The 13,144-nt window shown below is 35.5% G+C and overlaps 1 protein-coding gene across 1 annotated transcript in view; it reads right to left on the bottom strand.

Moving 5' to 3' along the window:
* MEIOB (meiosis specific with OB-fold) overlaps positions 1-13,144 on the bottom strand; it is a 45,762-nt gene that overhangs the window by 6,579 nt on the left and 26,039 nt on the right. The window contains exons 7-10 of the mRNA XM_027863250.1: positions 5,956-6,056; positions 4,271-4,323; positions 4,080-4,175; positions 921-1,022 (exon numbers count right to left, since the gene is read on the bottom strand). Coding sequence (XP_027719051.1) covers positions 921-1,022; positions 4,080-4,175; positions 4,271-4,323; positions 5,956-6,056 — 352 coding nt within the window. The remainder of the gene's footprint in view (positions 1-920; positions 1,023-4,079; positions 4,176-4,270; positions 4,324-5,955; positions 6,057-13,144) is intronic.

The raw sequence follows: 13,144 nt of genomic DNA, 5'->3' as shown, positions 1-13,144 counted from the left end.
CTGTCCTTACAGAATCAAGTATAGAAACAAAAGTCAACAGAAAGTCCGCTTCACTTCCAAAGCATGTACTTGGGTCTCATGGAGAATTTTTGATGTAGTTACTGGACTATGTCAAAATGACCTGACATCTTTTAAATTACTGTCTCACACTCAAATACGACTATGTTTACAACTATGCTATGCCAATCATTCCTTGTGGATAACAAGATGGCTGCTAAAAATTGATCACTTTGTAATTGTGAGGTCCAACAGCAAAAAGAGTTGGCATGGAACGTGCTATAGTATACAAAGAAAAAGAAATAACAAAGTTTGTTTTTGACATAGCTCAAGGTGACCACATCTACATGATGAGCTATTAGTTTCGTTTCTAGGTCAATTCAATTGTTGGCCTTCTGAGATGACAAGATGTGTCTATCAATTAGTGTTCCCTGTAATAATGAGACTTTTGATCTATTAAATTCTGCTAGGAAGTTTCATTTGTTTTGTTTTGTTTTGTTTTTTGGCTAGGCACTGGGGTTAAGTGACTTGCTCAGGGTCACACAGCTAGTAAGTGTTATGTGTCTGAGGCCGGATTTGAACTCAGATCCTCCTGAATCCAGGGCCAGTGCTCTATCCACTGTGCCACCTAGCTGCCCAGAAAGTTTCATTTGGAAGCAAAGTGAAATGTGTCTTTATTCTGTTACCCCAGTCAGCTTCACATAAATGAGAGATAAGACTAAATAGAGTACTTGTTACATTATAGATAATAACAAATAGAAGACTCTAATAATATCACCTCATTTAGGGAAGATAATATAATTATAAATTATAAATATGATTTCCTTTGCTGTAATTAAAAGTCCCATTATGTCAAACCAAACTTCAAAGACTAAGATTTTGGCCTGTCAAAAAATGCAAGGAACATTTAAAGAATCACTTACAATTTATGGATTCTTTTAATTGAGCCTCAATTTCATCATCTAGAGCTGTTGCTTCTGCATTTTCTCTTGCAAAGTTTGATAGGATATTAGCTTCTGGTGTGTCTTAACAAAGAAAAATAACATAAATAAATGCTGTCCACTAAATAGAAATAATAGCTAGTATCTATACAGCATTTTAAGGTTGCAAATCACTTTACAAATATGATCTCATCTTATCCTCACAACAACCCTAGGCAGTAGGTACCACTATTATCCTTACTTTATAGATGAGGAAACTAAGGCAGGTAGAGATTAAGTAATTTGCCCAGAGTCACACAGCTAGTAAGTGTCTGAAGCTGGATTTGAACTTAGAGTTTTCTAACTCCACATCCGGCAATCTATTCACCATACCACCTAGCTGCCTAGACTTTTTGCTTCTTGGATCATTCTGTATGGTAAAAACATGAAGACCTACAAAAACAAAAGCCAAATTAACAAGAGTCAACTAGAAAACTTGTCTAGGATATCTAGAGCCTTACCTTTCCCATATAGTTTTCCTCTAATCCAAAATATTATATAACTAGCTAACTGCAGAAATTAGAATGAGGATAAAATGCTTAAGAGCTCCTAAAATGTTTACTCAGAAAAGAAAGCAATGATAAACTTTTAGAAATTGTAGCTAGAAAAATTTGATTATGAAATTAAATTTGTAGGATATATTTTAAGTTCTTAATAAAAATTATCACTTGTTTTCTATACAGGCACTTGTTATTTATAATTTGCTGTTTATTACAGAAAATAAAATTCTGCGATAACTACATTATAAAAAGTTACTAATATTGAATGGTCTTTCATAAAACATAATTATTTATATTACAACTAGGTTTTATTTGAAATAAGCATTATTCAATATAGAAAGAAAAATTACTATGACAGGATTTTCACAAACCAATCAGCAGTCAGGTGTGGTGGCTAACACCTGTAATGCCTGCTGCTGAGGAGGCTGAAATATTGGATCTCAGGAGGTCTGAGCTACAGTGTGCTAAGATAATCTGGTTACCATGCTAAGTTTGGCATCAATATGGGGAACCTTGGGAGGGGATGATTAGGATGACTAAGGAGGGGCAAACTGGCTCAGAAATGGGACAGGTCAAAGCTCCCTAGCACATCAGTAGTGGGATCCTGCCTGTGAATGGCTGTTACAGTTTCCTGACGGAGCAGGATAGGGAGACCTACTCTCAAAATAAATAAAATAAAATTAATGAATAATCATTTATTAAGGGCTTACTATATGCCAGGGACTTTTTAAGTTCTGGGGATTGACAGACAACAGCTAAACAGTTCACTAACTCCAGAAGGTTACAGTCTAATGGATGGGGTGGGGTGGGGTGGGATGTGGTGCAAAGAGACAACGTGCATACAGACAAATATATACAGAATATATGCAAAATGAATACAATGTAGTGTCAGAAAGGAAACTGGTGGGGAGGGTAGGGGGTAGTAGAGGAGAACCAGAAAAGACTTCAGGAAGAATGTGACACTTGAGCTGAATCTTTAAGGAAACCAGGGATTCTAAAGGGTGCAGGTGAGAAGGGGGATACATTCTAGGCATGGAGAACCTCTAGTGAAAAGGCATGGAGATGGGATCATCATTTGGGCAGAACAGCAAGTAGGACAATATGACTGAACTGCAGAGTTTGAGAAAGGGAGTGAAGTGGAAGAAGAATGTAAAGGTAGGAAGAGAGCAAGGTATCAGAAGCATTAAATGTCAAACAGAGGAATTTATACTTGATCCTAGAGGCAAGAGGGAACCTCTGGAGTTTGTTGAGTAGGGGATGACATGATCAGACCTGTGCCTTGGGGAAAATATAATGAGGTCTATTTTGGATGTGGAATTTGAGATGTCTATAGGACATTCAGTTTGAAATGTCCAACATGCAGTGGGTGATGTGGAACTGGCACTCAGAACAGAAACTAGGACTAGATACATAGATCTAACTGATAGTTGAACCCATGTGAACAAAAAAAAAGAAGAAAACCCTCATATTCAGCAAAATAAAATCCCATTCTGGCTATATCCAAAAACGTATGTCTCATTATGTGTTCTAAGTCCATCACCTCTCTGGCAGGAGATGGGTAACATGTTTCATCTTCAGTCCTTTGGAATCATGGGTTTATCATTGCATTTATCAGAGTTCTAAAATCTTTCAAAGTTGTTTTTCTTTATAATATCATTGTATAATTTTTTTCTCCTAGTTCTGCTCATTACACTCTAAATCAGTTCATAGAGGTCTTTCCAGTTTCCTTTGAAACTATTTTGTCATTTCTTATGGCACAATGATATTTCATTATATTGATATGCCACAGTTTGTTTAGCCATTTCCTAATATACAGGTGTTCCTATTTCAAGTTTTTAGCTACTATGAAGATAGCTGCTATGAATATTTTGTCTATATGTGGGTCCTTTTCCTCTTTCTTTTATCTTGTTAGGGTATAGGCCTAGAATTGTTATTGCTGAGTCAAAAGGACACATTTACTTATTAAAATGATTGTATTGGTTTGAATGTAAGTCATACTTTCCATGCAAAATCAGGCTTTTATAAAGCCTGAGTTCAAATCTGGCCTCAGACACTTACTAGCTGTGTGACTCTGGGCAAGTCACTTCACCCTGTTTCTCTCAGTTCTTCATCTATAAAGTGAGCTAAAGAAGGAAATGGCAAACCACTCTAGTATCTTTGCCAAGAAAATCCATATGGGGTCATGAAGATTAATTTAAAACATTCTAGTGTTGTCGTTTTCAGTTATTTCATTTGTGTCCAACTCTTCATGATCCCATTTGGGGTTTTCTTAGCAAAGATCTTGGAGTGGTTTGCCATTTTCTTCTCCAGCTCATTTTACAGATGGGGAAACTGAGGCAAACAGGAATAAGTGACTTGCCCAGGGTCACACAGCTAATAAGTGTCTGAGGCCAGATTTGAACTCAGGAAGATGAATTTTCTTGACTTCAGGCCTGGCATTCTATTCACTGTGCCACCTAGCTGCCCCTAGTATTCTAGTGTTAGACCTTATGGAAATGTTAAAACAATCAAATAGACCACCCTCACTTCAAATTCAAACTTCATTTATATCACTAGACTCTACAATAAGTGAATCTGAGAAAGGCATTTTGAAGATTTTTACCTGGATTAGCTGTAATAATGGTTTTCGAGATGACAGTTGCAGTCATACAGCTTCGAAATTTATCAAAATTTATTCTTATATCTGCAGCAAATATTACTGTGGAGGGGGAAAAGTCTATTATTTTAGTATTTGTCTTATACTTATGGGTCAGAACAACAAGAAAATATTGAGTACAGCTATGAGTATAATACCTGTTTCTCGTGGTATCCAACTCTGTGCAAGTAGAATAGATTCATTATCCCAGCTAAATAAAAGGAAATTAATAAAAGGATGAATATACTAGTAAAAACTAATAAAAGAATACTGTTTGCAGTTTTAGAGGAGGTCAAGCCTACTGAACTGCTCATACTATTATATTGTCTTTGTATAATTGTTGAAAACTAATACAGTTTTGCTGATAATAATATTGGCAGAATTATTCCTTGCATTAATATTTTGTTGTTGTTGATGTTGTTATTCAGTCATTTTAGTCATGTCTAACTCTTCATGACCCCTTTTGGGGTTTTCTTGGGTGGCTTGTCATTTCCTTCTCCAGCTCATTTTACAGATGAGGAAACCGAGGCAAATAGGGTTAAGTCATTAGCCCAGGCTCACACAGCTAGCAAGTGTCTGAGGCCAGATTTGAACTTAGGTCCTTTTGACTCTAGGGCTGGCACCCTATCTACTACACCACATTAATATTTAGTGTAGACTGTACTGAAGCTAAAAAAAAAAAACTTTGTTTTTGTGCACCCCCACAAAGAACATGCATAAAGGAAATAACTCCACACTATGTTGATTCCCATTCCAATTGATTTTTTGTGGTAAACTACATTCTCACCTTCCTTCCAGTGGAAGCCACTGATGTTCAAGTTATATCTAACCTAGTATCTTATAATTTTCTCCTGTTTTATGGGCAATTCATTCATCTATTTCATAGAATATTTAACTCATGAATTAGAAATGTATTTTTTATTCTAAAACTACATGTTTTCTCTTGGCATTTTGTTTTAATTAATTACCACTCTTCTCTCTGCCTTGTCATTCCCTGAGAGTTAATGATGTGCAATTATTAACTCTTTCAGGCCATTTAGACCCAACTGGCACTGTGGATTAAATGGTACCATAGAGCCAGGTAAGAGTTAAGGTACCTACTCTCTCTATATATTATTGATTAGAATCTACTCAGGACTTTTTTCTTCAGAATCTCTTAGCTCTAAATATTATTTTATCTATCTTTGGAATCAAATTTCTGACAGCTTACATTTGGTATCATCTTTCCATGAATTTAGCATAACAACTACCAGAGAATGACAGGTTCTAGTGGAAATTGGATATGCTAATTATTAAAACACTTCACTAAATACTATTTGTTATAAATTGTAATTCATTATAAATGATTGTCTGCTTAAAAGTATATCCAAACAGTTTATTACTTTGGTGTGTCAGTAGGAAGAATGTTAGATTTAGAGGCAGAGAGTCTGGATTCAGATTCTGGCTTTGTTAGTTCCTACTTGTGTGGTCTTTGACTTCCTTGGGCTTCAGTTGCCTCATGTATAAAATGAGGAGTTTGGACTAAATGACCTCTAAGATTACTTCTAATTCTTGACTCCATAACCTCAGTATAAGGTAGTCCTACAGAACAGACTCTAAGAATAGTGTTATAGTACATATCCAGAGTAATAGTAAATATATGAGCATGTGAATACTTTCAAGTTTTAAGGCATTATTTCACTTCCCTATGCTAAAAAAATGAAAACTTTTTTATGAAAGGAAACCTTCTCTCTTGATGAGTTTAAGTAGTTCTTAGTAATATAAAGCATTGAAATAACTAAATAGATTTCATTCCTTTATCTTATGTTTTCATTCATGGTTCAGAATAGGAAAGGCAGTTTACCATAGCATTGCAAAAGAAGACTCTGTTTCATCATATAGCTTTACTTCACATCTTTGACCCTTTCTTCGGTCTGAGGTTGTAAAGTATTTTGGTTCTCCAATCTTAACAAAATAAAAAAAACCCATTACATTTCATCCACAATCACAGCAGATACTTAAATACTTGTAGATTAACTGAAATATAAAAAGGTAAAGTACCAAAGTGGAAACATTAAAACTAATAAATAGTAATTTGCAATGATACGCTTTTGATTAAAAATAGCTGGCATGACAAAATATTTAAAATAATTTATTTATGCTTTACAAAGTACTTGCACAGATATTATCATATTTGAGTCTCACAAACCTGTGATGTAAGCAGGCATTATTGTTTTCATTATGTGATGAAGAAATGAAGGGTCAGAGAGGCTGACTTGCCTAGGGACTCAAAGACAGGCCTTCCAATTCTAAGTTCCGTGCTCTTTCTACTATATTACCTGCAAGGTTCTGTTTTGGGCTTCTTTAATTCTTTCTCTTTTCTATCCCTTAGTGATTGCATCTACTTCTTTGCTTTCATTCATCACCTCTATGTAGATGACTCCCAAATCTATACGGGTAGCTCCAACCTCTCCCCAGAGCCCTTGTTTCACATCAGCTAAGCTAGACAGCTCCAACTGGATGGCTTGCTGACATCTTCAACTCAATATGTCTATAACTGAACTTATCGTCTATCTGCGAAAACTTACCCCTGTTCCCATTTTGCACATACATATGTCTCTAGAAGGATGTACATGCATTGAGGGGCTAGCATCAGAGACAGATGCTAAAACAGTGACAGAGCCAGATGAAGTGAAGAATACCTATATACTACTGCATCATTCAGTCCCTTAAGATAATTTCAGTAAGAGTAGAAGACAAGGGAAACAAAGCCTCAAAGAGACCTATACATCATGGAGTAAGAGCAGAAAGAAAGAAACATAGCAAGGAAATATATGTCAGAAAGACATGTGGCTTAGGGCTTCACCATGGACACAAATCCACAGACTTTCTCCTTGCTGCTGTTAGATAGAATAGTAGGGAACCAGATGCATCAATAAACAAGCTGAACCTATCTCTTCACAAGTATTGTGGATCAAATGGACTGTGTAAGTCTAAGACAGATGGTAGACACAACAGTGGGCAAGGGTGCTTGATTCCCTTTGAAAAAGGGAGGAGAATTTTCCTGACAGAAAATTGTAGGAGCTCATTCTTCACTTTTTAACCTATTAAATCAATTCAAACATTTTGGTGTGAAAAGTCAGCTATTTGTACTGAGTCAATCTGGGTGACTCCATTTTAAAATCTTGTTTATAATGGTAGGGAGCATGCTCACTAATTCCATCTCCCATGATACTAATGAGGGAGAAGCTGAGGTGGCCCTAATCCATCTTCTCATAATTACATGAATCAATCAATATTTTTGCCCTTAATATGCAAGTTGCTTACTGCTGTCTAATAAAAAGCAGTGCATAGCTTGAATCAAGGCCCGCCCACCCAATGCTTGCTGCCTTGGCCTGATAAATAAAATCCTTTAAACTTTACCTGAGTTTGCCTTATTAATCAGGGTGAGGCCCAGGATTTCTTTTAACATTGGTCTCAGGACTCCTTTATACTCTTAAAAATAATTGAAGACCCAAAAGAGCTTTTATTTACATAGGTTATATCTGTTGATATTTACCATAACAGAAATTTAAATGACGTGTGAAAATAGTTTTGACCTTGCAGACCCCCCTGAAAGGATCCCCAGGAGTACCTAGACCATATTTTATGAATTCTTGGGTTAAATAAAAGCTTTAATAGAGTTGATGTCTTATTAGCTTGAATTCTTGCAGTAGAACTCAAGGTCCCCTTTGGGAGAGAAAAATAAGGAATATGCTAATGTTCCCAGGTTTTACTGGGCTGTGAGTATGAGCCATAGAGATTTTGTGGAATACACTAGCCAGAAGGAGTTTGTGGGAAACATGAGCTAGGTGACTGGTACAAGATGACAGAATAAGATGCAGCATAAAGCCCAACTCTCTCCTACAACTGCTCCAACAAGGATCAAGCAAAAAACACCAGACCAAGTGGTAATTAAGAAAATCAAAGAGAAATCACAGTGGGTTGTTTTTGCAGCCCAGGTCAACACAAGCAGATGGTCAAAGGCCTGTGAGTACTGGGGAGTGGTTCAAACCAAAAAAGTCCATACAAACCTTCTAGAACATAGATGGAGTCAAGGGCCTATGGCTATGTACTGGAGCAAGGAGTATGGAAAAGGGGCAAGCTGGAAGCTTTGTTATTCTGACCTAGGAGTAAGGTCACAGATCTAGTATGGAAGGAGACTGAGTCCTGTTATTATATACCAAGACAGAGAGCAGGAACAGGGAAGATTCTTCAGCTATGTTACTCTGAACCTGTAGCTGGTTTTCAAGCCTTTCAACACAGGTCAGGGATGAGGCCTGCAATCAACAGCTATGCGCCTGGGCAGGAAGTGCAATGCAAGAGTGAGCCTTCAACTTTGTCTCTCTGACCCCAGAGCAGGGTCAAAGAAGAAGAGAGGCTAGGCCTGCAGTTGTGTAGGGGCAGGAAGCATGGATCAGGGATGAATCTGCAGTTCTGCTACTCTGAACCTGAAGAACTTTTTAGTTAACTGATAGAGGTTGCAGACAGCTCTAGCAGCTATCTACTAGAGCTCCAATAAAGGACAAACCTACAGTGGTACTGCCAGATCAAAACCTGGATTAGAAGCCTGCAAAGATTAGATTAGAAGGACAGTTATTAGACGATTCCCTAGATCGTATTGCTTAGGGCATGCCAAAAGTTTGCAGCTCCCTAGCTTGAGTCAACTCTAAGATCCTTGAAGAATACAGCATTTAATATTCAGAGAAAGTAGCATTACAACCCCCAGATAACACGGATCAGGACCAGATAAGGCCTACGCATTCTCTGTAGAAGTTCATGGAGCCCGGTTCAAACACAAAACATCAATTCAGTGAGTAAAGCTTAAAGAAAATGTGAACAAAAAGATAACAATGATAAAGAATCAGGAATACCCAAGACACAAATCCAGAAGAAGAAAATAACTCCTCAATATCTGTAAGCAAAGTCTCAAACAAAAACATAGCTTGGTCAAAAGGTCAATTAGAATTCCTAGAAGAGATGATGGAAATGTTTTTTAATGATATGAAGAATGAATGAAAGCAAAAATAAAAAATAATGAATAAGAGCTCTAGAGGAAAAGATTTGAAGGAGAATAAATAACTCAGTACAAGTAGAAAATTGTACCCAAGTAACATGCTCCCTGAAAATTAGAATAGATAAAACAAAAGAAAATGACCTCATCAGAGAAGAAATATTAGGACAAAATCAAAAGACTGGAAAAAAAGAGAAAATATGAGGCATTTTGTATAAAAAACAACTGACCTGGAAAATAAGTCAAGAGTAAAATACATGAAAGCAAAAAAGGTAAAAAACTTGAGAGTTATTATAAAAAAACCCCAAAAAACAAAACCCTGGACACCATATTTCAAGAAATCATAAATAAGAACTGCTTAGACCTGTTAGAATTAGAGGGCAAAGTGAAAAATAGAAAGAGTCCAACAGTCACCCCCTAAACAAAATTCCAAAGTGAAAACTCCCAGGGATGTCATAGCCAAAATCCAGAGTGCCTAGGTAAAATAAAAAATACTGCAATATTCAGAAAAAAAAAGAGTTCAAGTTCTGAGGATTCACAGTCAGTATAACAAGATTTGCAAACTACAATTATCAATATGGAAGAGGAGAGCTTGTAATGCAACATGCCAAAAGGCAAAATATATAGTCTTACAATGAAAAATAAATCACTCAGCAAAACTGAATATCTTTAAGGAGAAAAATTATACTTTTAATGAAATAAAAAACTAATAAGTATTTCTGGTGAAAAGAACAGAGTTGAATAGAATCTTTAAAATGTAAACACAAGAGTCAAGAGACATAAAAAGATAAACGTTTGAGCAATTGGAAGGGACTAAACAAGGATAATAATAGTAACAGTTAACATTTATAGAATGCCTTCTATGTGCCAGGCACTATGTTAAATGCTTTACAATTATTATCTCATTTGATCCTCACAACAATCCTAAGAGGTAGGTGCTATTATTACTCCTACTTTACAGATAAGGAAGCAAAAAATACTTGATTTTAAAAGAGAGAACTAGGAAAATTATATTAGCCTTAAAGGCACCACAGACAATGAGTACCAAATATTTAACATACTTGTATCAAATGGCATAGCAAAAATCTAAATACCTAAAGGAAAAATTAAATTAATTACAAGGAAAAATAGATTGCAAAATTATAGTAGCTGGGGATACGATACGCCTTCAAGCCTAGACATGTTTAAACAAACAAACAAAAAAAGTAAGAAGTAAAGGACTTGAATAGAACTTTAGAAAATGAGATATGATAGATCTTTGGCAATTATTGAGTGGGAAAACAAAGGAGTGTACATATTTATCTGCGCAGCATGATAGTTTTTCAAAAATTAATTGAAACAATAACTTTAGTAAAGTTGCAAGATGTAAAATAAATCCGGATAAACAATCATTATTTCTGTATATTACCGACCAAATCCAACAGGAAGATATAAATTCCATTCAAGATATCTACAGAATGTATAAAATATCTGGTACTCTATCTAGCAAGCTACACACAGGAACTATACAAATACTACTACAAAACACTTTATGGAAATGAAGACAAAACTACATATTTAGAGAAATACAAAAAACCTCAAGAAAAGTCTTGAGACTTTTGGAATGCCCTGTACAAATTGCTTGTGGACAGGCCAAGCTAATATAATGAAAATGTCATAGAGCATCTGGACATTAACTCAGTGGAACCAGTTCTATATAGGAACTGAAGTCAGTTGAGCCTTCTTCTTTCTCTCTCTTCCCCACCAGAGACTAAAGTGATATAGGGGAGATGTGGCCCCAAGATGTTTAGGGAAAATATTTATACAAGGTTCTTGCTGTACCTCTGAAGTAAATATTCCCTTATAAAAGCCAATTTATATTAAGTAGTTAAATGGAACTGAGGAGCTAGTCACTGGCCCCTAACAACACCATAGCCACATGGTTTTTAATATTACCAAAAACCACAGTCATCAGGGTCTCAAGGTGATGGTGGTAGAGAAGAGAAACACCTCCAACAGCTCACAGTTAACCCCTAAAGCCCTGAGAAAAGATGCAACTCATCTGATTTTAAAGGAGGAACAGAGGGACATACTACATAGATATAAAAAAAAAATCACATTATAAATAAATTAGAAGAGCAAAGAAGAAAATACCTATGAGAACTAAGGATGGGGGAAATTTCATTGAAAAAAAGGGATAGAAAGGATCACAGAAGGAAAAAAAGATAATCTTGACTATATAAATTTAGAAAGTTTTTGCACAAACAAAAATTAAAAAGTTAATTAAAAAATTAAAAATTAAAAAAGTTAAAATGAAAAGGGAAATCATTAACTGGAGGGAAAACCTTTGCAGCAAGTTTCTCTGATAAAGGTCTCATATCTGAGATATAAAAGAAACTGATTTAAATTTACAAGAATAAGAGACATTTCCAGTAGATAAATGGTTAAATGTTATGAACAGGCAGTTTCCCAAAGAAAAAATCTAAGGTATCAACAATCAAATAAAATGTTCCAAATTATTAATAATTAGAAAAATGTTAATTAAAGCAACTCTAAGGTTGCTAACCCATCTGATTGGCAAAGATGACAAAAATGATAATGATAAATGCTGAAGAAGTCATGGGAAAACAGGCATATTCATGCACTGTTGGTGGAGCTATGAATTGATCCAGTTAAATGATCTAGTTTCCATTCTGGAAAACAATTTGGAATTATGCCCCTAAAATCACTAAACTGTGGATACCCTTTGACTCAGTGATACTATTACTAGGCCTGTGGTCTTAAGCTATCAAAGAAAGAGGAAAAGGACATACACATACAAAACTATGTTTGAAGTGGCAAAGAACTTCAAATTAAGGAAGTACCCATAAATTGGAAAATGGTTGAACATGTTATATGACTTTAATGGAATACTATTGAGCCAAAAGAAATGATGAAAGGGAGGTTTCAGAGATACTTGTAGGAATTGAAGCAAAGAGAAGTATGCATAACCAGGACAATAATTCATGCAATAACAACAACATTGTAAAGGCAAACAATTTTGAAAAAATTAAGAAAATCTGATTAGTTAATTGACTGACCACAATTGCAGAGGATTGATGATAGAGCATGTTATACACATTCTGATAGAGAGGTGATGGACTTGACATGCAGACTAATAAATGTTTTTGGATATGGCTAATGTGGGAATTTGTTTTTGCTTGACTATCCATACTTATTACAAGGGTTTTGTTTTTCTTTTTTCAATCTGGGAGGTTGGTGGAGTAGGAGGAAAAAAAAAGCTTAAGATAGGGTTTCTTCCCACCCATCTACTTCCCTCTCCCCCCAAAAAGAAAGAGAATAGAAGAAAGATCAGAAAGAATCATTGACAAGTAGGGTAGTACTGAAAATTCCATATTGAATTTATTATGTATTTTAGAGTAAAACAAGCTCTACATAATAGAGATTTGCAGTTTTGTGTATAATAATCTTCTCCTGTACTACAACGATTATGGAAAAGGTAATTTTATTTATTTCTATTAAGGTCAGAATAAAAAGGAAAAAAAAAGAATCATGAGTCAGATATTGACATTCCTAGAGTTCAATTCAGTGGGAGTATGAACCAGAGAAATTGTGAGAGACCCTACTGTATGTAATTTGTGCCCAAGCATGTGCTAGAACCAGTTCAAACTGGCTTATTAGAGTTAATTGTAAAATTTTCAGTATGAGCATCTATACCTAGAAATTGGCAAATGCTATGGGTCAGGCCTTGATTTATTGCTTTGCTGGTCTAAACTTAAAGTGATGGAGAAAATGTTGAAAATATAGATTAAACTTAAAAATGTGTCCTATGTACATTTTTTTGAAAGCCAGTTGTTAAACATTTACCAGCACACCCCTGCTCACTCTCTTACCTCTTTGAATTGTTTACCTAGGAAATGGGATGATGACTGAGAGAAATATTGGCAGAGAATATTCCTGGCATATGTGAGGGTAAGTAACTACCTCTCCCCTCTTAACCAGAATTCCAGCGAATTCCTGA

Source organism: Vombatus ursinus, unplaced genomic scaffold, assembly GCF_900497805.2.
Source record: "Vombatus ursinus unplaced genomic scaffold, bare-nosed wombat genome assembly UNPS02014770.1, whole genome shotgun sequence".
In the NCBI taxonomy this organism is placed as follows: Eukaryota; Metazoa; Chordata; class Mammalia; order Diprotodontia; family Vombatidae; genus Vombatus; species Vombatus ursinus.
The sequence above is the reverse complement of the archived record's forward strand: the minus strand, read 5'-3'. Positions and strand labels throughout refer to the sequence as shown.